General features: G+C 37.7%; 2 protein-coding genes across 5 annotated transcripts; both read left to right on the top strand.

Moving 5' to 3' along the window:
- The first annotated feature begins 1,545 nt into the window (after window positions 1-1,545).
- Window positions 1,546-18,239, top strand: LOC133862531 (uncharacterized). 3 transcript variants are annotated; one of them, XM_062298361.1, is made up of 16 exons: window positions 1,547-1,977; window positions 2,184-4,859; window positions 6,304-6,739; window positions 7,547-7,775; window positions 8,573-8,737; window positions 9,520-9,792; window positions 9,920-10,165; window positions 10,815-11,210; window positions 11,306-12,712; window positions 12,860-12,916; window positions 14,045-14,473; window positions 15,219-15,442; window positions 15,913-16,043; window positions 16,765-17,034; window positions 17,115-17,293; window positions 17,438-18,239. In XM_062298361.1, exons 1-16 carry the CDS (start codon window positions 1,584-1,586, stop codon window positions 17,522-17,524), a joined length of 7,599 nt encoding a protein of 2,532 aa, XP_062154345.1. In that variant the 5' UTR covers window positions 1,547-1,583; the 3' UTR covers window positions 17,525-18,239. The 3 variants fall into 3 exon arrangements, with proteins under 3 accessions (XP_062154347.1, XP_062154345.1, XP_062154346.1); XM_062298362.1 differs by having other exon boundaries at window positions 1,805-1,977; window positions 2,204-4,859; XM_062298363.1 differs by lacking the exons at window positions 14,045-14,473; window positions 15,219-15,442; window positions 15,913-16,043; ... (1 more) ...; window positions 17,115-17,293; window positions 17,438-18,239 and adding an exon at window positions 13,450-13,509 and having other exon boundaries at window positions 1,546-1,977.
- A 1,916-nt stretch (window positions 18,240-20,155) lies between these two features.
- LOC133863783 (uncharacterized) lies at window positions 20,156-24,590 on the top strand. Of its 2 annotated transcripts, none has more exons than XM_062299876.1 (3): window positions 20,156-20,402; window positions 22,721-23,709; window positions 23,867-24,590. In XM_062299876.1, the coding sequence occupies exons 2-3, from the start codon at window positions 22,748-22,750 to the stop codon at window positions 24,351-24,353; spliced, it is 1,449 nt and encodes a 482-aa protein (XP_062155860.1). In that variant the 5' UTR covers window positions 20,156-20,402; window positions 22,721-22,747; the 3' UTR covers window positions 24,354-24,590. The 2 variants fall into 2 exon arrangements, with proteins under 2 accessions (XP_062155860.1, XP_062155859.1); XM_062299875.1 differs by having other exon boundaries at window positions 23,864-24,590.
- The last annotated feature ends 1,849 nt before the right edge of the window (window positions 24,591-26,439 follow it).

Raw genomic sequence — 26,439 nt, 5'->3', positions numbered from 1 at the left:
GATCGGCTCCTCTGTGTCACGGGTCATCCAATTCTCTCCTTCTCCTGTGATCTCCCTCTCTCTCTCTCTCTCTCTCTATGTCTCTTTCTCTCACTCGATCTCTATCTTTCTCATTCTCAATCTCCCTCTCTGATTCCTATCTATCCCTCCCTGGTCTGCTATTGTTTGCCGTGTTCACGTAGAGAATAGAGAACAGAGAGAGATCAATTGAGGGAGAGGGAGAAAATATCAATAAAAAAAAATGTAAACAAATGAACAGTAATATAGGCAATATTGCCTATTTACTGTTCATGTGTTTAGAAAAATGGTTAAACTGACTATTCTGCTGGAGAAGAAAAAATGCTAATAATAGTCCAATTTGACTATTATGAGCCATTTTCCATCTCCAACAGAATAGGTAAAATAGATTTTTTTTTTTTTTTTTTTTCCTTCTAGTGTAAATAGTAAATAGTAAATAGGCTCTTCTGTCTATTTACTATTCACACCGCAAAGTGTTTTTTTTATTATTTTCTCTCTCCCGTTTCCTTCTTTCTCTCTCTCTCTCTCTTTCTCTCCTTATTTCTTTCACACTTTTTCTCACATAAAATAATATTAAAATGCAAGTAGATAGTAGAACAGAGAATCTGTTGGAGAGAATATGAAAAAAATAATAGCTGAAATAAAGAATTGTACTTTTTCAATAACTACTTTGACTATTATTGCTGAAGATGCTCTTGACATAACTTTTAAAATAAAAGTTTCCTCTTGGACTAATATAATAATATTTAAAAAAAGGGAGGGTGAGAAAAAGGTGAAAATGTGAAAAAATAATAATAAATGATTGAAAATAATATTTAAAGAAAGTAAATGGGTAAAATAGATAATTATACTAGAGTTTGAATTAAAAAAAATGAATAGCTAAAATATAAGTGAGGGTTTTTCAAGCATTTAAAACAACTCTTGTTGTTAGAGATGCGAGAGCCCGCAAGCATATGCTTCTAACTTTTCATTAATTTTTTTTTAATAAGTTAATTTCTTAAATTTAAATTTAACTTAAATTAAAAGTTATATAAATTCAATAATAAATTAAATGAGATATATAAGAAATGTATTTATATAATTTCTCTAAAAGAAATATATGCTTGCTAACTTTTCATTTATTTTTTTAATTAGTTAATTTCTTAAATTTAAATTTAACTTATATTAAAAGTTATATAAATTCAACAATAAATTTAAAAATAAGACGTATAATAGATGTATTTATATAAAAAATTTCTGAAAGAAATTTACACGAATGACGTTTTAAAATGTAGACATATCTTTTCAGTCTATACTTGTAGAATTTTTTTTTTTTATTAAAAAAATCACTTTAACAAATAAGCAAAAAGTAACTACTTTTTGAAAGGAAATGAATTTTAAATTATAGCGACGGTGCCCGCCTTGGCGGAATACAAAAGTAGCCTTAAAACCCCCGGTAGTCGCTGCTGAAACGTAAACGGCTACGGGAAGAAAAACGACGACGTATCCCTTCTCTAACTTGTAAATATAAAAACTGTTCCACTTCGCTCACTATCTTCTTCTGTTCCCGATCACGACCCGAACCAATGCCAAACCCAAACCCAAACCCAAACCCAAATCCAATCCCCGCCATGGATCCGACAGAGCACCTCCCACTCGCTCTCGTCCCATCGGAGCCGATACCTTCCGCCCCGACTAGTTCCTCACCACCCGGATCCACCATCGACTTCGCCCCCGACTTCTCAGGCTACTCATGGGTGGCCTACGCGGCCTCCTCTCTTCTTGTCATCTCCCATTTCCCCTCCCCTCTGTCCCCCGAAGAAACCCTAATCGGCCCCATCTTCCGCCAGGTGTTCGAACCCTCCGCCTCAGAACTCGCTGCCGTCTCTTGGTCCCCGGCGACGCCCTCCACGGGCCAGCTCGCCGCCGCCGCGGAGAATTGTGTCTGGCTGTTCGAGCATGACTCTGCGAGGTTCGAAGGTACGTTCATTGTTATTTTCTGTTTGGTTGCCGAGGGAATTGAGCAAGAAAAGTGAGAGTTTTAAGCTAACGTTATTGGAGTACAATCAGCAAAAATGACCAGCATTGTATTATTAATTGTGCTTTTAGTTTCTGAAATATGAGAATCTGATAAACCTCATTTTGGATTCGCCGTAATTTTTTTTGGTCTGGAAATCTTAATTCAGGTTCTTTTTGTTGGAGCCAGAATGCAGTGCTTGTACAATCCACGAAGGTGGAGGCAATCAAATGGACGGGCTGTGGGGATGGGATAATTGCCGGTGGGATCGAGGTGGTTTTATGGAGAAACAACAACAGGTCATGGGAAATAGCTTGGAAGCTTAAAGCAGAGCGTCCTCAGACTCTTGTTTCCGCAGCATGGTCCATCGAGGGACCTTTGGCCACTGCAGCTTATCCTAGTGAGCTGCAGATTGAAGGATCAATGGCTGATGCGGCCAGCAAATGCGTGTTGGTATGCTGTAGTAGTGGAAAATCTGATTATGTGAAATCTGAGCTACGTCATCCTCTGCCCGTGTCAATGATTCAATGGAGGCCGTCACCAGGAAGACAATTGATCAAAGATGCGAAACATTCACCAAGAGATGTTCTGCTAACATGCTGCTTAGATGGAACAGTAAGGTTGTGGTGTGAGGTTGATAGTGGAAAGGTCAGAAAAATGGGCAAGGACATCAACAATCACGAAACCACGAGGCGTTCTTTTTGTGTGGTTGCTGTAATTGAGGTTAGCCAGGCCTTAAATGGAACTCTGGGCATGGATTTATTTGTGTTGTGGGCCACAGAAATTGGGAGCCTTCTCAGAACTGGTGATGGAGTTAACCAAGTTTTCTCGACAGAAGGATCTGAGCATGAAAAGACAGGCAGATGTGAGTGGTTAGTCGGGTTTGGTCCGGGAATGTTGGTACATTTTTGGGCTATCCACTGCCTTGATGACATAGCCCCAATGCGGTTCCCCCGAGTTACGTTATGGAAGAGACAAGAACTGCAGGGCCTCGAAGTGGGATCAAATTTTGAAGGCAGATTACTTCTTAATAAATTTGTTATGTCGAGGAACCACTTGTCTGGTCCACCGATTATGTGTTCTTTGATTCACTTATTGCCTTCTGATTCTTTAATTTGGTCATTGTTATATACGAAAACATCAAATAATATAGACGATTCATCACTTAATAAATCCAGGCCAGATAACTATTTATCATGTTCTGCCGCTGGAATTTTGAATTTAGGTGGTCATGCTGGAAAAATCTTACAAGTTGCTGTGCATCCTTATAGCTGTGAAGTTGAACTCACTGTTTCTTTGGATTCTAATGGATTGCTTCTTTTTTGGTCACTCTCCACCATTTCCAACTGCATTGTGGGTCGTCCATCGCTGATTCCAACATGGAAACGTTTTGGAAAATTTGCAACTCAAGATTCATGTTCCAAATATACGTGCTTAAGGTGGGCACCTTCAGTATTGGAGGAAGAACTGGTTCTTTTTATGGGACATGTTGGAGGAATTGATTGCTTCATAGTTAAAATTTGCCAAAATGAAGAAGAAAATATAGAATGTCACTACTTATTCACTATACCTTTCACTGGTTGTGGTCCATATGAGGACGGTCCCACAAATATCTTTTCAATTCCTTTGTCTTCCACTTGTAATAAAACCTTCAAGTATAATAAATTTATGCTTTTGGGGATATGGATGAAGGGGTTCCAGGCTTTATCATGGGAAGTGACCTTGCATTCTTTTGATTTATCCGTAAGCTGCTGTGAATGTAATTTTGACACTACAGATGCTGCAGCAGGCAGCACGTGGAAATTTGAAGGTGTTTTTGGTAGCAAAAGATATTGTCTTGGTGTTATTCCTTGCTCATCATATCTGCCAGATCCTCATTCCCATGATCAGGTTACAAGTTTTGCTGTGGTCTGTCCAGGTACTCTGACTCTTAAACAACAAAAGCTGGCATCAAGCAATGATCTGTGTGGTAGTTACCCTGCATATATCATGGCCACTGGCTGCTTTGATGGTAGTTTGAAACTGTGGAGAAGTATCCCTGGTAAACCCTCAACTCCTCACGTGCCATGGGAGCTTGTGGGTATGTTTATTGCACATCAAGGCCCCATTAGTGCTATATGCTTGACCGATTATGGTCAGAAGATTGCAACCGTGTGTGCGGAACGTCATTCAAATACTGTCAGCACCCTTCATATATGGCATTCTGTACACCTTAAAGGTGCGGGGACTTTTATGTTAGAAGATACATTATTCGTTGACAAAGATGTTGTTGCTTTAAATTGGTTAGCTTTAGGAAATGGTCAGTTATTACTTGGAGTTTGCATGCAGAATGAGTTGCAAGTATATGCACCAAGGCCTTGTGGTGGTCAGACTTTGTTGAACTTTGAAAAATCTTTTAAAATGGACATATGGGTTTGCATTGCATTTGCTCATACCTTCTGTCCCATTCATGACTTCCTTTGGGGACCCAGAGCTGCAGCTGTGGTTATTCATGATAATTACTTCAGTGTATCTAGTCAGTGGTTGTTCCATGTATGTAAAAAACATAAGGCTACGTTCCATCTGAATTATACCACGGATATTTGCCTTTATTGTGATGGTGGAACAAATGAGGACATTCTTCCTGCAGTTTTCAGAGAATCATCAATTGAACATTGTAGTGGTGAATGCAAGTCTAATAAGAAGAGTGATTACCTGTCCAGCAGTTTGTTTGTAGCAGGGGCTCAATCGAAATGCGATTCAGGTTCCAAGCTTGGTTTATGGAGCCTGCCAGAAGTAGTGGAGAGGTTTAGTGGATGTGTGCCTAGCTATCACCCTGAAGTGCTACTTATGAATATATATTCAGGTACTATGAGTTAGTAATTAATCGTTTGAAACTCTGATTAAGTGCTATAACATTGTCAAGCGTCGGGAATTTAGAAATTTGACAACCCCCCTCCCCCTAAGTCAAGCTTAAGAAGTTATAAATTTAACTGAGCTATAAAATAGTTGTTATAAATTGGGTGCAAAGATGAACAAGACAGACTATATTTCATGAATCTTGTTATGGCAGTGGTGTTTTTACTGGTCATATTATATAATTCTTGTGCAAAGAACGTTGTTTATTTTTAATGCTGGGAATTTTGTTTGTGAGATTTGCAAAGGTAAGAATATTCAATCGATCTTCAGACTTGTTGGCTGCATTTGGGAACTTATGTCCGTCATGTGGTAAAAATATTCTAACCGTTTCTTTGCTTCTTTTCCAAATATTATTTTATTTTATTTTTATAAGTAAGTGCAAATTTTATAAATGACAGCGCGAGGCACCCCTAGTACACACGAAGTATACAAGAAACAACAAACACCTCAACACCGACCCGCCCCAAACAACAAATATCTTAAGTACTCTTCTTAGATTTCATTTGATCCTTCGTTAAAGGAGAACCTAGTGAGTAGTGACTGGTTTATTCTAAACTTCTATGTCACCCTGCCACCTTACGGCTACCTACTCTGTTGCAAGCAAAAGAAAGTTTCTGCCAGTGTTTGGCTAGCCTTTCTTGGATGTTGTTAGCATGGTTATGATGGAAGAATTTGTTATATGAAATAAATATATGATTTGATCGAAACAAAAAATTAAACATGCTAAATTATTTTCGTCTTGTAACATGAATGAAGGATTTCACAGATGTGGGTTTGTGAATCTCCTTCACATTACTCATAAAAAAAAAAAAAAATAAAAAAAAAAAAAAAAAAAAAAAAAAAAAAAAAAAAAAAAAAATCCTCCTTCACATTAATGCTCTGTCCTGAAAGAACTTATACTGACTTACCCTCCTTTTTTCTAATCTTTCATTCCCTTATAATTTATCTGTGTTCATACCCTTTTTCAATTGCATGATGTAAATGGACAGTCCTTATTCATGTTGGATGTGACAATTAATAAATTGTTGCTTGCAATACATGGTAATTTGCTGAAGTTGTAGAATTTGAAACAATCTGCCATGAAATTATAAGTATTATCTGATTTTCTTAGATTGAAGATATTTACATGCGGTTTTGTTGTAAGGAATGGGTGCATTATGCTTCGTGGGAATTTCAGCCTGGTAATTTACATTTTTTTATTCTGCATATACGCCCGCGTGTGTACTCTTCATTTTCTACTGTTTTTCCCTGGTGCTAACTATCAGTTCCCTTTTCAAATTAGTTTTGGAATTTGCAGACCAAATATTGCTTCTCTAGCATATAGGACTCTCCTGTTGTAGATCTCTTCTTTCAATGTGTTAATTAAAGCATGTTTTCTCTTATGCGTTTAGGCAATTGGAAACGGGCATATGCAGCTGTGAGGCATCTTGTTGAGTGTCTTGCTTCTAGTTCTGCTTCTAAGATGGAAAATATCTCTGCCAAGTCTAGCCACATTATCCCACAAATCCTTTTGTCAAATTATTTTGATGGAATTCTCTTGAAAAATTCAACTGTTAAAGGATTTCAATGGAGTGGAGATTTGACTGGAACATCGTCACAGTTTCAGAGCAGCATGAATTATGAGCCCATTGCTTCCAATATAATGTTCCCTTCCTCTTCCACAACATCTGAACTTAACGGGTTTGGTGAGCCGCTTGAGAACTTGTATCAATTAGCAGCTTTAACCAACACGCAGAAGACGCAAATTCTTGCAATTATAGATCTTCTTGGTGAAGTTAGTATTCCACACATTTCTACCTATGAAAGTCTTGATGAACCTGGGCGAAGGTAATTCTGAATCTGAATCAGATGAATTGCTTTGTTTACATGGTGTTTTACATGATCTTTTCTGATACCCCTTATGCAAGATCTACTTACCATAAGATTTTATGTTTTCACTAGATCTTTTTCACACTCTGTATTTTTAAAATGATAATTCTCAAGAGAATGTAAAACCCATTTATTTAATAATCATCAACTATTGAAGAGAATGCATTCACAATCTCACATGGCTACAAAGCCTAAAAGTAAACTAAGAGATGTGTTCTAAAAGAAAAATAAAAGTATGTAGCGATTATTAGCTTACATGTGAAATTTACAATTTGTTGTTGTTGTTGCTGCTAACATGAATTTTGAACCTCAAAAACCATGATGTCCCACTCTAACATGGTGGGTAGTTCAATCCCGTTGTTGACTTTCGTAGGTTTTACAAGGCATGTGATGGATTTTACACAAATCCATCAACTTGGAGTCGTTTATGAGAGGGGGGGGGGGGAGAGAGAGAGAGAAGAAAAAAAAGGAAGAAGGTTCTGCAAAATATAGAAGTCCGTTAAGAGACATTTGAATTAAACTAATATTTAGTTACGACTTTTTACACTGTGGTGCCTCAATTATTTAATATCATCTAATAGTAAAGTATTGAAATATCTTTCTTTGCTCTAAATTTTGTGCATGTAGAATGTGTGGTTGATTGCTGACTTTATTTTCCATATGTCTTTCTCAAAGTAACACCAGCTTTGTGTTCAATTTTTATTTATGGAATTGGTCTCTTTTTTTGGTTTTAATATCGATCTCCTCCTCTTTTTTCCCCTCCAGGTTTTGGGTGGCATTGAGGTTTCAGCAGTTACATTTTTCCCGAAGGTTTTGTAGATCAGCATCAATAAATGAGTTGGTTGTTGACTCCAGGTTGATTGTATGGGCCTACCACTCTGATTGTCAGGAAAATTTATTTGGTGCTGTTTTACCTAATGAATCGTCTTGGCAAGAAATGCGGGCTATGGGAGTTGGATTTTGGTTTACTAATACAACACAGTTGCGTGCGCGGGTAATATTTGAGCTATTATTTTCATTCTTCTTGCTCTATACACTATATTGGGAAAATTACTTGATCATTGAATAAAATAACAGAAAATGATTCTATCCTTTTTACCTGAGTGTTATTTTGTGCATAATGTTTGATATTTTTGACACCAAAGACACTAGGTAACCCCATCGTCATAGTTAACTCCTCAGCTGATAGAAGTAGAACCTTCAATGTTATACTCTTGGAAAGTAGTGTGAATGAGTTGAATTAAACTGGGTTGTATAATCAGATGGATATATTATTGTCAAAGGAGCCTTACATCCTTCTTGTAGACTAGTTTGGTTTTCTGAGCAAGTATGTGAAACAGATTCTGTTATCAATCAGTACCAGGGATGCACGCAGCACAAGATAACTGAATTCACAAGAATACACTTTTTAACCTGGCTGACAATTTCTGATTCTATCTGTTCAGTTGTTTTAAGGAGAAGTTTATTTCACGTAAGCTATGAGCTGATGTCTACAAGGCGATTGTTAATTGTTCTCTTACCATCCTGCAAGAATATGTAGTATCTTTTTCTTTTTTCCTTAAACCACTACTACAGAAAATATGTCGCATCTTTTTATTTATGATCTTTGATTGTTATATATAGTCACCTAACCTATCAAAAAAAATATATAGTGCTGCCCTCCCCTCTCTTTTAGCCACAGGTCTTTATGAACAGTTGTAGTGACATCTATCTCTGTAGACAATGTAGTGAGCAGAGTTCTAGTCTGTCTTTACTCTTTAAAAAGTTTTAACACGTGTGTTTCCACTGTAGATGGAGAAACTGGCAAGATTTCAATATCTGAAGAACAAAGACCCTAAGGATTGTGCACTGTTATATATAGCATTGAATAGGCTTCAAGTATTGGCTGCTCTTTTCAAAATCAGCAAGGATGAGAAGGATAAGCCGTTGGTGGCTTTTCTTGCACGTAATTTTCAGGTATTCTCTAAGTTATACAGTGTTAACTCATTAATTTATTTTGTTGGGAATTAACAGCTCACTACCATGAGTTTTGAGCCTATGTCAAATCATCACTCTTTCAGTTCCCAATTTTACAATCAGTTCCATGAGTTTCAGCCATTTTTCCAATAGATGCTTCCGTCATATTTTCCGTTTATTTTCTAGCTAAAGCTATGTGAAATCTCTATTATACTCTTAAAAAATTACCAAAAAAAGAATAAGGATTGAATTAAAGAAAATCCCGAAGCGGGTGGCTGGATTATCCTCTCATCAACCACCCCCCTCACCTTGAGAGGGTGGTCAGACCATTGAGTTGGAGGGATGCTTGGACCACCCCCAAAAGCTGGTGAGGGGGTGGTCAGACCACTCCAAAAATGCATTTTGCATTTTTATTTTTTTTAGGGGTATAATGGGGATTTTACATGGTTTCTGTTAGGATATTGATGGAAAATATGACGGTATGATCTATTTGATTAATGGACCTGATTTACAAACATTGAGAACCAAGTGAGTGATTTGATATGGGCAAAATTCAAGGCATGGATCTTTTAATTTCACTACTTATGCTTAGAATCTGAAGAAAACAATTACAGAAGCACTTTTTCCACTGTCTTTCTTGGAAGAAGTTAATCCCTTAAACCTCCACTTCTTTCTCATATTCCTTAATTTGTATCGTTGTGTGACAATTTTGATGAACTATGATACTAATCAAATTTCGATGAACTAGGACCTGAATTATTTATGCATAATTACTGCTACAGGAGGAGAAAAATAAGGCAGCTGCTTTGAAGAATGCTTATGTTTTAATGAGCAGACATCAGCTAGAACTGGCCATTGCTTTCTTTCTTCTTGGAGGTGATACTTATTCTGCTCTCAGTGTTTGCGCAAAGAACCTTGGAGATGAACAGCTTGCACTAGTAATTGCTCTGCTTGTTGAGGGACGTGGTGGCCCATTACAGCATTATGTAATAACAAAGTATTTGCTTCCATCCACCATTGAGAAAGGCGACCACTGGCTAGCAAGCCTTCTGGAGGTTTGAGGGATATAAATACTTTTAACTTATTTTTTATGAAAGGACATTCTTGTAAATAGCTGCATGTATGAGATCTCCCTGGTTTTGATGATGTCATAACTTACTTGGACCTGTCCTTGATCTGCAGTGGGAACTGGGGAATCACTTGCAATCATTTTTTAGCATCCTTGGTTTCCAGGTTGATCCTGCTACTGAAAAATCTGCACTTTCATCCAAAAATGTTGCTTTTTTGGATCCAAATATTGGTCTTTATTGCCAAACACTAGCCAACAAAAGTAGCATGAGAAATGCCGTAGGGGAGCAAAATACCGCAGTTCTGGGTAGGTGGGCAACTGTGATGACAGCTACTGCTTTAAAACGATGTGGGCTTCCTGTAAGTTTATTTTACAGTTCATGCTATTGTAATATGGGTTTATATGTGCTGAATGAATATTTATTGTTTCAGTTGTGTTTTATTTAATAATTTTTCTTCAGATCTACAGGCATATCTTACAATGTTTTACTTAAACTTATGCGCAAATTCTCTCACTTTTGTTGCATGACTTTGTATCTGCATCAGTCAATCAAAGGTTGACATACCAAAAAGCTGTCGTATAGTTGCTGACTCATGCTATTTATGCTGTCCTTTATATGTACTATGCACATATAGTAATTATATGTTTGACATAATCACATGTCATATGGTACACTCAAGATGTTTTACTTTGATGATTCTCACCATAATGGTGGAAAGTGATACCTACTTTTATAGAATGGAGTATGTGAGAATGGCTCTCTATCCTCACAAGTGGATACACCAAACAACCCTAATTTATCTAGAAGGGCTTTTGGAATTAAGATGTCCATTTAGAACCTCTATATAATTAGCTACCACCCCAACCCTAAGATCCAAACTTTTAAATTCTTATGATATATATTATATTTTGTTTTGTTGGTGACTAGACCAGCCCCAGTCCCTTTCTATGTTTGGTATCGTGTTTCTGGTACAAAACTGTAACTGATGCTTCTCACATTTATTGTAGCTCGAGGCTTTAGAGTGCCTTTCATCACCCCTGGGCATTCTTGGGAGTACAGATGAAGATAGTTGGTCAGATGATGTTGGACATTTTGAAATTCTACATAGGATTCTAAAGCCTTCTCGACGATATTCCTCTAACTGGCTTTCTAGGGATGTAGCTTTTCATCTGGAGTACCATGATAAATTGGATTTGGCATTTCCGTACTTCTCAAAATTGATGAGAGAGCATCCAAGTTGGCCAGACACCATTGTAGGATCTGTTGGAGCTTGTACTTGCTCAAAGGAGAATAATGTTCATGAATACAAGAAATTACTCGAAAACTTTCGGCATAAGTTGTGTATAGGTCTCTCACAGTTTGAGCAGAGGTTTTCCTTGGTTCCTGCCTGTCTGATTAGCATGGTATGTAGTTTGTAGAATATGTGTTAACTTCTCAATAACACAACTGACAGATACTTCCCATCTACTGATTTTTTTTTCTTAATCCCTTTCAACAGGCCGCACTACGCAATCATGGGTTCTTGTTTATCAGATATGATATGTTGCACGGTTGTAAGCCTCAAGTTGAGTCACAAAATGAGAGTAATACAGTTGATGGTTTCCTCTTATGTCCTCCTCTGCATGAGCCACTTTTGAAGTCTACCAAAGAAATTTCCCTTTTATTTTCACGGTTTATTGCTGCCTGCAGTATAACTTGCTCTCAGCCGAAGTCCTGTTATACTGAGAATGACATATCTGCTGAAAGTAGATCTACGCAGTTAGATGGGTACTTCTTTGAAGGTCTTTTACCGTCATTGTGGACTTTAAGAGCTACTTTGAGAATTATTTCTGACTTTGTCGCTGAAGATCTCATCATGAAACTCCTTATTGTTCTTGATTTATTTGAGTTTTATGTACATTTTGCATCTGCTTGGCTTCAAAAAAACTCAAGAGTTCTCCTTCTGATGGTGCAACCCCTCTTGATCACTCATACCAATGGGCATACTCCTTATGAAGTTGATATAATGGATTTGAAGAAACTCCTTCCCCAGATTGCAGAGTTGGTGGCTCAAAATCGATCAATAGATGACAAAGGAGAGGGTTTTCAGGCTTCAAATAATGTGCAAAATAAACAAGCTGGAGATGTAATCCATTCAATACCAGAAGATGAAAGATGGCAAATTATTGGCACTTGTTTGTGGCAACACATGTCCAGATTCATGAAACAGAAGTTAGATTTGGTGTCCGATAAGTTTGAAGATGAATGTTTCCCTGGTGTTTCCCTTGGAATACTTTCTTCCACAGCATCTAGATCCACGAATTTGGAATCTGATGGCAACAGTGTAACTCGGGAGATCAGGCTGGTCTCATTGAGCTTGGCAAAGTTACTGAAGACCACAGTTACACATCTTTCTTCTTATCATGTAAAACAACTTGCATCATTTCTATGGCAGAAAGTAGAGAATGGATTGCAGGTAGCGACTCTTCTGTGGTTAAAAGAATCTAGTGAGCCTCAACCCGGAGCCCTTTATCGGGGTACTGTAAATATTGACATCCTTAAAAACAAAGATAAATCTTCAATTTCTGAAATACTTTGGGATATCTGCGCTGATTCTAAGATAATATCTGAAGGCTTTGCAAATGGAGAAGTAAATTTGTCACATTTTTTCAATCATAAACCCTCTAAAGCATGGGGTGATAAATATATTGGTCTGGGAGTACATGAAACAGAGGAATCTTATATGTATGACAGCATGCATAACGGTAGTTTTGCCACTAGCGAAGCTGGATCACCTGCTAGAAGTCTGTTTCGAAATGGCCCCACTTTTTTAAGTTCCTGGCGGAAAGACACAACGTATACAAAGGAGATTACAACTTTCCAACAGCCTAAAGAAATATATAAGAGAAACGGGGAGCTTTTGGAGGTAATATTTCTTTATTCTTTTTTATTTGTTATTTATTTATTTATTTTTGTGTCTTTCATCTGGAGATGGCATCTAGTTCTGAAGATCAACATATTTCATAGCTCTCATATTGCATTTTATGGTAACTAAACCTTATTTCTTGAGCAGGCTTTGTGTATCAACTCTATTGATCAAAGGCAAGCTGCACTTGCCAGCAATCGAAAGGTTAGTCTCTGCACACAAACTCTAGCTTGTGTTCGGAAGCATTTCATTTGGCATCATTTAGTGAAAACTCTTTTTGTTGTTTGTAGATTGCTCCATTTTGTGTCTTGTATAATATTTAGGTTCCAAGCAGAGGTTATATTTTCAAGTTTTCAGACTGTCTCAGACCGTTTAGTTATGTCTGTTATACATATTTTTACATTCTGCAGACACTTTCAATTGGTTATATTACTTCCGTTGAACATGATAAACCTAGTTATGGATGTAGCTTGCAGTGTCTGGCAAAAGATAGAGGTACTTTTCCAGATTCATCTGTTATGGATCTTGGAGTTGCCAATTGACCAATGTGTAAAAAAAAAAAAAAAAAAAAAAAAAAAAAAAGAGAAAGGAGGTTGAAACCTTGCTTCTTTGGGGAAATAATCATATTTGAATCTGCATGACTTGTTTGAACTCTTTTGAAATAGAAAGTAAATGAATTCTCACAATCTGTTACCTCTTATTGTCTACATCTTTGTAAAATGCAACTTTTTTGACAGCTTGGATGGATCATTCAAGCTGGTTGTTCCAATGCTACATGGTAAATGCTATTCTAGTCTTTCTCAATATCTGGATGCCTTTCATAAAATGTTTATTCTTTTTTCTTTATTTCCCCCCCTAGTTTATTTATTAGCTACCATCCTGCTAGCATCTTTGAATCTTGATCTTGTTATTTTAGTTTTCTACTCTCTTGTTCTAATAATCAGCTTAATGCTGTGCATAAGTGTCTTAATTTTATTGACCTGTGCATAATAATGTTGCAAATTTGTCAAGGAAAGAAAAAACTTCTAAAAGTAGTACCTAGAGTGGTTGGTTCTTTTCTTTTTTTTTTCTTTTTTTTTTTTAAAAGAAAAATGTTAGTGAATTGTATTTCATTCTATGAGTTATAAAAATTACCAATTCCATCAAAAGTAGGAGGCTAGGGCAGTTGTTTGTCTGCTTGATTTATGCTGCAGGAAAGCTTACAGAAAACTACATTAGTTTTTTGCCCCTACGTTTGTGCCCCTTGATTATATTTTAGCATTTACATATATCTTATATCCAACATAGAATTATATGCATAAGCAAGTACTTATTAAATTCTATCTGAATCAGGGCATAATATTCTTTAATTGGGAAGATGGGATGTCTTTCAGTGATCAGTCAGACTATATCTGGTCAGAAGCTGATTGGCCACAGAATGGGTGGGCTGGTTCTGAGTCGACCCCAGTTCCAACATGTGTATCTCCTGGTGTTGGTCTGGGGAGCGAGAAATGGTCACACCTTGGGTTGGGTGGAGCAACTGTTGGTGTGGGCTCTTTGGCAAGGCCTGGCAGGGACTTGAAGGGTGGTGGAGCATTTGGGATTCCAGGTTATGCTGGTATTGGTGCCGCTGGCTTAGGTTGGGAGATTCAACAGGACTTTGAGGAGATTGTTGATCCACTGCCTACCATTGAGAATATAAGCACAAGAGCTTTCTCAAGTCACCCCTCTAGGCCTTTCTTCTTGGTGGGTTCTAGTAATACACACATTTACTTATGGGAGGTAAGAAACTTCTATAATATAGTAATATTTGCAATCTTTTATCTGGAAATGCATTAGTTCGCCTTTATACTTATCAAAAAAAGAAAAAAAAACTTTGCCTTTATGTATTGTTCTTCTTAGACTGTTCTTGTAGACTTTGTAGAGCGAAGGGGAATTCTTTTAATTTTTGCTACTTATCAGAAATTAAAAATTAAAAATTCATGTCAAGGTTTTCTTTCTAAAAATGAAACCCAACATCTGTCCCTTTTATTATGGAATAATCTATTCCTTGATTGAGGTTGTGGAATATGATTGTACTATTGGAAATAGCGAGGGGATTTTGGGTTGATCACAGCCTAGACATGGTTCTAGCCATGTATCAAATACACAGTATAATACCACACTCGTTTCAAGATGCATATTTAGTCTTTGAGCTTCTTGTATTATTGATTTGTCTCTCAACAGAAAGACACATAAGCACTGGACATGATTCCATGAGAAATAGTTTTTGCATGTTGAAGCTTACCTGTTATTTTGCACTAACCACCAGTCTGTTCTACTCCATTATTCTGTTGTGGTTTCTATTCTCCAAGAAATTGCTACCAAAAGGCCGGAGGAAGCTGTAAAAGTCTGAAAGAACAAAAACACATTGCATTGACATTAAATGTTTGAATCTTGCTCTAAAGTGAACTTTGTGAATTGTTTAGAGCTCATTGTCACTTTTAGGGCATAAGGATAAGGCTGATGTGGATTGTAATAACTGCAGTTCGGTAAAGATAAAGCTACTGCAACTTATGGAGTTTTGCCTGCTGCAAATGTACCCCCACCATATGCTCTTGCATCAATATCAGCTTTGCAGTTTGACTACTGTGGACAAAGATTTGCTACCGCTGCCGTAGACGGAACTGTAAGCACGTGGCAGCTGGAGGTAGGAGGAAGGAGTAACATCCGTCCAACAGAATCATCACTCTGCTTCAACGGCCACGCATCGTATGTTTTATATTCCTGTTGGTTTTAGGAGGCATTTCCAGTTACCCTTCTTTTAATCTTTAGCCATGTTTGGGAAGTAAATAGAAGATTTAGGAATTTGTTTGAGCATTATTTTGACTTGGTCGAGAATAATAACTTCAGCCCTCCGGATCTAAGGGAATTAATTTCCTCCATGTTGCAGTGGAAGTTCTTTCCCTGTAGTGTGGCCGTTCCCCCATTTGTCTCATTGCATTGGTTTTTTAGTGGTAGCAAAACCTGGGAACAATGGAAGAAAGTATTTACCTAACAATTCATAGTCTATCACTATTATATTTCCTGCCTACTCAGGATTTCTAATTATCACAATTAACCGTTCACTTGGTATTTGTTTGATTTGGTCTAGTTCTGGTTAACTTTTCTATTGTTGAGATGTTACATATGTGTTTCTTTGTGCTTTCCAATGGTACTAAATCTACTATTGACATTTGCAGGGATGTTGCTTATATTTCTAGCGGATCAATCATTGCTGCTGCTGGAAATAGCTCCAACAGTGTTAATGTGGTTATATGGGATACATTAGCTCCACCTTCAACCTCTCGAGCTTCCATTATTTGTCATGAAGGTTTTCCTTTTAAGTTTGAAATTGCATTTTGTGAAATTGGACACCTGTCACTATTTTGTCTACCTAATTCTATGGATTTTTTACATATAAAATAGGAAAATGCATACCAAACTCAATAGGTGATTATGCGCATGCACTGCAGACAAATACATTGAAGCAGTTGAAAGTTTTTCCTTGACAATTAGGTGATTTTGTTGGCGGTGACAGAATCATCGCAAAAAAAATATGAACACAAGAAAATTGTCCGACTGTGAGTCAGTTCGTGCGAGTATTGATGACAGCTATGATTTTTTTTTTTTTTTTTTCCAAGTGACAACTTTGATTAATGTAAAGTGAATATTGAAGTTACCTAATTTAGGAAATTAGACTTGGAATACTCTGTCTCTCTGTCTCTCTCATCTTCTTTTTTTCTTTTTCTTTTTTCATTTTACTATCAAATGCAATTGCGTCTATCCCTTATATAATAGATAGTAAAGGAATTGCATAGATTAGTGGAAGTTTGAAGATAGTCAAGGAATTGGTAAAATAACTCCCCCCCCCCCCCCCCCCCCCCCCCCCCCCCCCCCCTCCCCCCACAAAAAAATGCTACTCTTTAGGTGGTCTTTCCAGATTTATTGTATTGTAGAGTATTTTAGCTGTGGTTAAATTAGTTAACACATGCATTAAGTCTGTAATTTTCTCATATCTACTGTGTTGCCAACAATTCCCTTTTCTTGTGAAGGTGGTGCTCGCTCCCTTTCTGTGTTTGATAATGACATAGGAAGTGGTTCTGTTTCTCCTCTTATTGTGACTGGCGGTAAAGGTGGCGATGTTGGACTCCATGACTTCCGGTACATTGCTACTGGTAGGACTAAAAGGCACAGGCACACTGATAATGGTGAACCAAGCATTAGCCTGTCTTCAAGTTCTGACATGCAGATAGGGGTTGCTAAGAATGTCGGAGACCAGAATCGAAATGGGATGCTTTGGTATATACCGAAGGCTCACTTAGGTACAGACATGTTCTTTTTTATGTGATTAGTTATGCACGATATAATTTGGTCTAATTTTTATAATCAAAATGGTCTGAAGGGAGTATCACCAAAATATCTACCATCCCAAATACTAGTCTGTTCTTAACGGGAAGCAAAGATGGAGATGTTAAACTTTGGGATGCCAAAAGAGCCCAGTTAGTACATCAGTGGTCGAAATTGCATGAAAGACACACCTTTTTGCAACCCAGTTCTCGAGGCTTTGGTGGAGTTGTTCGGGTACTCTTTTGCTCTTGCAATCATGTTAAAATTTAGGATTAAATCTGAATTTGTTAACATAACATAGAATATGGTTTTGTTTTGGAACAAAATATCTTTTAGTTGTATGCCCGTTCTAAAGCAAAATATATTCATATTGAACAGGCTGCTGTTACAGATATACAAGTTTTTTCTCATGGTTTTCTTACATGCGGTGGAGATGGCACTGTAAAGATGGTAGAGCTCAGATAGTAGCAATCACAAAAATGTGGCACGTGTCAGTTACAAACGGCTGATGGAGAACCATTTTTGCACAAGGAAAATATGTGAACTTTTCATTCCATGAAGTGGTTAGTGGGGAAATTAAGCTTGGTGCAATTTTCCACGTTGCTCATTCTGCTGCTTGTTATTAGCATCATATCCATGTGGTGAGCGACGACGCATACATCTTGTACAATTCACCCGACCTATCGTGAGGTTCCTTCCATCAGGAAGTGGAGAACTTCTTCCCTTTCAGGCAAACCCCTCCATGTCTCCCAGCTCAAGGTTTTTGACTGGATGAAAGCAGTGGAAATAAATTCCACTGTAGTAATTCATGTAGCCCCTTCTGGATCCAACAAAAAAAATATCTTTCCTGTTCTATGACCAAACTGAAAGGGAATAAATCTTCAATGGACTGTGATAAGGAAAGATAACCAATCAGGTTGCTTGGCTGGAATGAAGGCATTTGTTGAGTATATACTGCTTCTTCTCGTGACTCTTCATGTTGTGGTCACCGAGCTAACAAGCATGAACAGGAGTTCCAATTTTTGTATACAATTTTTGCGTGTATAGGCATGAAGAAACTTTTTTTCTTTTTTAAAGAAAAAAAAAAAAAAGTAAAGAAAAGAAAAAGTTTCTTCTGTGGTCCAAATTTGTTGGATTCTTTAATCAGTGAATTAAATTTACATTTGCGATTGTCTCAAAAGGCGGTAGTTGACTGGTTATTTCTTTCTCCTTTATTTTTCTATGCCACTTACTATATTTATTGGTAATCGTAGTTGACAAAATAAAATTTAGAGATTCATTCGTTAGGGTCCGGAGCATCCGATGGACGGTTAAATGGGTTTGATTTGAGCCATCTAATTTCAGCAACAGCATGGATCTTCTATGAGTAATGCTACACATCATCTCTTTGTCCTCCCAAAATTGATGTGGCTCTTAAAATTACCATTGGATCAAAATTCAATAGTCATATATCAAAAATTCAATGGTGATTTTAATAGCCACATCAATTTTGAGGAGACAAAAGAAGGATAAAAGGATGATGTATAGCATTACTCATCTTCTATTACTGTTAACAGGGACCAGCATCTGTTGCATTGATAGATGTAGCCCTTGATTAGCGTTGGCGTAACTGAACGTGTGATGGACGTGGTATGGTAATGAAAGAAGAAATTAGGTGAAGAGAAGAAAAATAATTAAGAGACTTTTAAAAGATAGTAGACTAATTATTCAAGGATAATTTGAAAGGGAACCCCTTAACAACCAAAAGCGAAAAGCCCGTAGGCACAATCGCCACGCGTCAATCCGTTCCAAGGTGGCATCAGTTTTTTTGAAGATACGTGGCGTCTTGGTTTGCGTCTTACGTCTAAAACCGTTTCTGAAAACAGATTTCAGAAGAGAAATTTTGGGACCAATTAGCTACGGCCTAACCTAAAGGCTAAACCTTCCTATTCACAAAAGCAAGACATCCTGTGGGTGTCAAACCACTTGCAACTCAATTAAAGGCGTGCTAAGAGGAATTTTTATAGTCCGAGTTTGCGGAGTTGCAAAACTGAAAGAAACCTAATCAAAAGAAAACATGTCTCCTCTACTCTCTAATCCTAGCGGCCTTTTTACAAAGGGATAGAAAATTAATGTGAAAGATTTCTATTTAAACTTTCACGTGTCTGCTATTGGAAGAACAAATTGTTGAACCTTTTACAAGAGCTACAATGCTAACTGAAATCTGTTGTTGTAAATGGATCTACCTGCCTCATAATACCGTGGGTACACACTGGATCGATGATGTCTACTTTTTTTTCTCTGCCTTGCTACTAATGATCCATCTAACTTCTAAGCTATTTTAGCCTGTGGGTTAAATTGCTTGCCTCTGTTTTCAACGAGAATCTTGACAAAACGAAAGAGATTTTATAGACTACAGATCTGACCCTGACCCGTCGGATCAAATACATGTTGTCACTGGATCATGAGTCATGAGACAGCCCTTATGAAATGAAAAAAACCAGATGCTTCTAAACACGGTTCCACTGGAAAAATGCCGCTGGCTTTCGTTTGTATTACTCTTCCACGTTGAATTCATTCATCGGAGAAGGACCGAAATGGTGTGCTAGTAGGCCCTTGGATTTTCCTACGTGACTCGGCAATAAACAGGATAAGGGGCTCGTCTCTTTGTAATGTACCAACTACCAAATTAATTGAGTGGACCCCCCCCAATCTTTTCCTTCGACTTTTCGCTCTATTGCCACGTGTCCAATCAAGCATCTTATTATATGTACGGACAGAGAAGAAAAAAACATGATAGAAGCTCAGAAAAATAAAAAATAAAAAATAAAAACAAACATAGAAAAGCAGTACCACATTAATGTATATCTCAATTGTCTGTGAGGGTGGCGGATTATAAAAATATTTATTTTTCATATTTTTAATCCTGAAAAGAGAAACATACACAGGATCAATCAATCAAACAGAGCACTTGTTCAATAGGCCGTGGGAGTGGGACTGGACCGAGTATTTGAGAACGAGAAAGTGAAAAAATTGCAGAGTGTCAAAGCGACGTCGTATTCTCTCTCTCTCTCTCTCTCTCTCTCTCTCGCACGCCATATATATAAATATAATATTAAAGGCTGTGTATAAACCGACAGGAGAGAATGAAATGATAACTGAAAAACGAAAGCAAAGGCAAGGCCAAGGCCTTCTCCGACACGACTGAGCTTCTCCCTCGGTCCTAGATTGTCTTCTGGATCTCAATCCCTCCGGAACCGGTGCGTTTAGCACCCTGTAGCTTCAGATTCATCCAGATCGATGACTACCCACTTGCCCCCCCTGTGCCAGGCTTCCCCAATTAAATCTCACTCGCTCGCTCTTGGTTTGTTCTCTGTCTTTCTTTGTCTTCCCTTTGTTACTTCTGCTTTTCCTTTTCGTATTTGTTTGATTATAGATTTATTTCTTAGCTTTTACGGGATTTTTTTTAGTTTACCTGGTCGTTGCATGTGTTGTTTCAGCTTCTCTATGCGATTGTGCTGTTGGGGTGTTTGACTTTTGGGTGATTTCTATTTCTGTGTATCAGTTTTTCGTTGCGTTGTTCTGGGTGTTAGTGTTTTTGGGTCGGTTTCTTTTCAAGCAGCAATAAGTCTTTTTTAGACACTAGGATCTGGTTGAATTTTGTCAATTTGATCTTCTTTTTTGTTTTTGTTTCTGTCTTTGATTTTGAGTTTTATCTGGTGATCGTGCTTGGAATGGTGGTATGGGATGTGCTTGGTGTCAGCTTTAGTGAGTATTTGTTCTGATTAAACTTATATCTTCTATGAACTTTTAAGATTTAAATAACCTTGTTGATCATTTCGCAATTATGCATGCTCTGAGCCATCTTACTTGGAATGGCGGTTCCTCAATAAGGAAGAAAATGTTATGCTTTCCGTGCAGAAGATAGAAGGGCTCCTTGCCTACGGAAATGCAATTTTAACTTGAACCAATTTAAATAATCATAAAAGGTTATTTGCTTTCATTACAAGATCCACGAACTGTGAGTATTAGTTGGGCATCCTGAGATTTAAGAATTGCATTGGATTTTTTTTTTTTTTTTAAAAAAAAACAAGAGGGATGTGAATTGGATTTTTTTTCCCTAGGAAATATACTTCTTTCTCTTTATGTCTAATGGGTTGGTCAAACAGTCTTGTGTCATATTTTTCGTTCAAGCAAATAGTATTCCCTTTTCAAAGGGTTGGTTACTTCTTTGATGGCTCATTTTTCTTCTCAGGCTAAAATTTTTAGTGCGAAAGCTCAATCCTCATTTATCTGTTGATATCTAATTAAGGTACCTAGTAGAGTGTGTGTCATATGCTTCAGGGAAAATACTTTTTCTCAGTATCTTTCGTGCTAGCTATGAATTTTCATGCATCTAAGGTCCTGCTAATGGGTTTTCTCGTGATGTCCTTTGGAGCTAATTTTTGGTAAAGCACTAGCTTGTGAATGGCATAAATAAGCTTGTCCTTCTCACTTATGTTGCTCTCAATTTGTGTGCAGATTCATTTGATGTTTGTTTTAAATGACATCTCGTCTTAAATTCTATATCAATTTGGTCACCGAAGATAGCGTGACTGTCATTTATATAGAAGAGAAACCGTGTTAATTAGAATTCTTTTATTAGAATTTGTTTTGAATGGCATTATAAGTGAAGTATGCTTCCGGCTCTCCTTTATGAGAGATTGGCTTTTTAAAGGAAGGGGTTTTATGTGGTAAAGGTTGTGGAGGAGTTTTTCTTATTCACTTTTTTTGCAAAAGACTTTAATAAGGATACGATTGTGGGATTAAAGGTATTCAACGGGCTCGGCCTTGGTTCACTAGAAAAGCCATCCTTACCAGGATGTCAAAGAATTGCCAACTTTGTAAGGCCGAGTACTATAAGCTACTAATTGGGAGAGCTTAGCTCCTTTAAACTTTTATTGAGTCACTCTGATCAATCTTTTCATGTTCAACTTCTGTTTTTGTGACTTTCTTTTATCAGTTGAGAATTTCATCACCACAGTCTGATGAAGCGTCTTCTGTAACGAAGGATGCCATCTGGTTCATTTAAAGAAGTTACTAATTTGATAAAACATTACTAGCTTATGAAGTCAACATGATGACTTACGGGGAGGATTGGAATTAGAGTGAACGATTTTTTTATATTGAAATATTTCTTTGTGGACTATGAATAGAAACATAGAGAACTGGAGAAACTCATGTCCCTGAAGGTGATTAAACAATTTATGGATTTTTACGTATTTTCTTAATTTTGCCCTGTTACCATAGAGACTTATCCCTCTGAGAGGGCCAAAAGTTCCAGAAAAGGTGGGAAATGGCACATTGTCTTCTTAAATACTCATCGAATATGTTGAAATGGTGATACATATGATGAAACAAGAGCAGTTTTATTCTGGTGTGGTTTGACAAAAGTTCTAAACTTATAATCTGATGACTTGTCCCTGGTGCTAAAACCTTACCTTTTTCATTTAAGTTTAGAACCTCATCTTGTATAATTTTTGTTGCATCTTAATTATTCTTTTTATCTTTTTTAATTCTTCTGGGATTGTGGGTATTGGAGGAGGAGGATCATTTCTGTCCGCTACAACTGAAAACACAAATACCAAGTTTTGTCTGAATTGTTGTTTTTATCAATTTTTAACAAAATCTAGTTTTACGCAGTAAAATGTTTCAAAGAATAGGAGAGTGATGGCGGCAGCAGAAGCAAGAGTTGTATGGCAGAGAACAGCTAATCGGTGCTTTGTCCAAGAAGATGCGAAAAGAGCTCCCAAGTTAGCTTGCTGCCAGTCATCATCTTCAGCATCCGAACAAGTTGATGCTATACCTAACAATACAGCTGAATGGCCAGATCGTCCTGCATCAGGTTTTATGCCAAACAGGAATTCTTCATTTTCCAATCTATCACCTGACACAAGATGGTGGCTCCAATTGCAACCTAGCTATGGGTACCAAAAGGGTGTAACTTATGAACAGTTGAATGCATTGGAGGCTGAAGTGGAAACCTTAAGAGCTGACTCTGCAAATTCAACAACAAATATGTCTGATGAGGTCAACCCGCAAAAAGAAGACATTATTCATATTGAAGATCATAAGAGCAGTGAATGTTCTCTTGATATGCAATATGGTCTCTCTCCTGTTCGTATGAATACAGCTTCTGAAGTAAGAAAGCAAGAGGTACAGGCTCTATGTAGTAAGAATCCCAAGGAATATCTCGAACTAAGGGACATGAGTGGAAATTATGAATTTGTGGGTATGGATCGTGTTGGTTGTCCAGTTTCCAAGCAAGCCAATGAGTTTTGCTTGGATCCAGATTCTCCGTGGATTGGGAGTAGTAAGACCGAGCCATGGTGGCGAACAACAGATAAAGATGAATTGGCCTCCTTGGTCATGAAGAATTCACTTAACCATATCGAAAATTGTGATCTTCCCCCACCTCAGAAAATGTATGTAAGGAGACACCCATATGCTCATAGTGGGTGCTTTGACCATGATGAAGCATTGGCATCGTCTTTTGATTGGAAGGCCCAAACTAGTAGTATTTCCAATAGGACTCATGTACAGGTCTGTCCTGATTCTTTAAAAACACATGGAAACGAGAGGGCTTCATCTGAAGGACGGTGTTCACAATGTGGTTCTGACAAGTCATTCAGGTATTATTTTAGATTACCTTCATTTTACTTTGGGATGATGTCATCTGGTCGTTTCACCTGGCTATACGCATGTTTGTTATTTTTTTGTTTAGCTTATATAGCATATAAATTGTATACATTGCTTAGATTTTTGTTGGGACTTGCAATTCAAAAGCAGTTATAGTACAAACCACAAGGATATTAAAGAGATGCCACAAGTTTCTGAAGGTGACCCTTGCAAAGCTCAGCTGATGGAAGCACTCTGCCATTCTCAAACACGTGCAAGGGAAGCTGAGAGGGCAGCAAAGCAGGCTTATGCTGAGAAGGAGCACATTCTTAAGCTCTTCTTCAGACAAGCCTCACAACTATTTGCCCATAAGCAGTGGTTCAAACTGCTGCAGCTGGAAACCCTTTATATTCAGATTAAGAATAATGACCCGTCAATTTCCGCCCTATTTCCTGTGGTCGCTCCGTGGACGTCTTACAAAGGAGGTCGGAAACAGCGGAAAAGCTGGCAGAAGGCTACCAAGGGGAGAAGAGTCAAGCGAGGGCGACCCGTACATGATATCAAAAAGTACGCTGCTGCTTTTGCATTAGGGTTGAGTCTTGTTGGCGCCGGCTTGCTCCTAGGATGGACTGTAGGGTGGATGTTACCTCCTTTCTAGTGTACAGAGTTTCGACCAAAACCCTGCATCTTGTGAAGATTTATTTACCAGGGGAAGTTGCTGCTTTAAATTTATGTTGTATGCATGTATGTATCTTCGTAGATTCTTAGGTTGCCTAATGTGAATTCTCTGTTGTACTTTGTACCTTCTGTGCAAAAGTGCGATGACATTCGTGTATATGTTGGAGCGAAATGTTCTGAGATTGAAAACATCTAAAGAAAAAACTGTCTTTGATAATCTGTCATTAGTTATAGTTTCACATTACGCATCTCTTTTTCTTTTCTTTTTTTCCCTAATAGAAGGAATCTCAGACGAGTTTTGGTTCCAATGAGTGTTTACTTTTCTAAGGAGATTTGCTTGAAGAAATGGCAAGAAAAAAAATATATATATATAATTTGTAGTACGATTTGTCTTTATTAGCAGATAATATAAAATCACTCATTTTGATGACAATCAGAGTAGTATGTCTTTAACTTCATTATACGCCATGGAATATCACAATCTTATTAACCAGTCAGACGGATGGACCACTTTGTAAACAATAGAGAATTTGCTAGCTAAAAACAATTAAAAATACTTTACTTTAATCAAAAGTAAAATAAGTAAGGACAATCAGAACAACCAGCGTGCATGTAAGAGAGAGGGTCCCGAGAGCTTCTACAAAGAGAGAGGGTCAAAGCTTTGCTGTGTTTCTGGGGGGAGTTCTACGCCTCCCTCCCCCGGTGGTGCTTTCTCCCTTGCCCTTCTAGGGTGGGGGAGGTTTTTTGTTCCTCCCTGGTTAGATCCAGTGGAGTTTAGGTATCTTCCAACCATTAGGGTTGTGAAATTTTTGTCCCTCTGAGTTAGATCCGGTTGCGGTTGTTATTCTCTGGCAAAAGACTTTCACGGGTTTGGGTTGGGGAGGGTCTTTTCTGGTGTCTTCGGCAGAGTTTTCTGACATGGTTTTACTTATTTTGGGATTTTTCTTTGGAGTCAAATATGTTCACTCTGGCAGGTTTTTTCAAGGCACGTGCCTCTTCACAGGGGTCACCGGCTTCTTCCGGTCCAATAGCCTTCCAGACACAATCGCATCGGCTCTCCACGCTCGGCACATGGCCTGCACGCGCCAGGGAGGTCACTCCTGGCTTGGCGCGTGTGGGCCACAACTTTGCCTCCCAAGGTGCGGTGGGTGGCTTTCTGGAGGTCCCAAGGTCTTCCGGCGGTTTGCTAATGCTGAGGAGGTCCTCGGCATCGGCACATGGCCTACACGCGCCGTCGCCAGTGACGCCGCTTCCCAGCACCAGTCCCGATTTGGTTTTCTTTTTAGGGTGTTTTTTTTTTTTTTTTTCTTTCCACAATCTGCATGTGTGATGCTTAAATGTTATTGGACTATTTGTTGGCTTAGGTGTTAGATCTGCTCTCTATTATTTGTTGGTTGTGCTGAAATGTAAATAGTGGTTCATTGTTGTCCCTGTAACATTTTTGTATTGTTTAGATTGTTGTTCAAATCATATTTTCTGGCTTAGGGTGTAGGGGTCTTGTACCTATTTTCTCTGTATTTGTCCTTGTCCTGAGGCTTTTTCAGAAATATATAATAGCACGTGCTACTTGTTCCAAAAAAAAAAAAAAAAAGTAAGGACAGTCAATTAAAGAAGATTGCTTTTTTTTTTTATTATTATTATTTTAAAAAAAAAATAGCATTCTTTATAGATAATATCTTGGACGAGAAGTTACTCTTTTGTAAGGATCATCAAATGCAAAATAGCGTTGAGTGCCCTCTTGAACAATTTAGGGTTAGGTTTTCCTTGAGAGGATTCCGTTTATTCCATAGCGGTAAAAAACTTTTAAAAAAAAAAAAAAAAAAAAAAAAAAAAAAAAAAAAAGCTTGTTTAGCTTCGTCCAACGTATTATAGACCTTTGTCACAAGCACCTTTGAAGCTATTAATTTGTAAATTGCATTTGTGTCAATGATGTAAAGATTTTTAATTGAAACCCTTTAAACACAACATACACCTTGTTTAGGCGACCATAAATAAATCTTGTTTAGCTTTGTCTAGCGTATTATTGGCCTTGCAAGAAGTGCCTTTGAAACCAATAATTTGTGAAT

The sequence above is a fragment of the Alnus glutinosa genome, chromosome 3 (genome assembly GCF_958979055.1).
Source record: "Alnus glutinosa chromosome 3, dhAlnGlut1.1, whole genome shotgun sequence".
Lineage (NCBI taxonomy): Eukaryota > Viridiplantae > Streptophyta > Magnoliopsida > Fagales > Betulaceae > Alnus > Alnus glutinosa.
The sequence above is the reverse complement of the archived record's forward strand: the minus strand, read 5'-3'. Positions and strand labels throughout refer to the sequence as shown.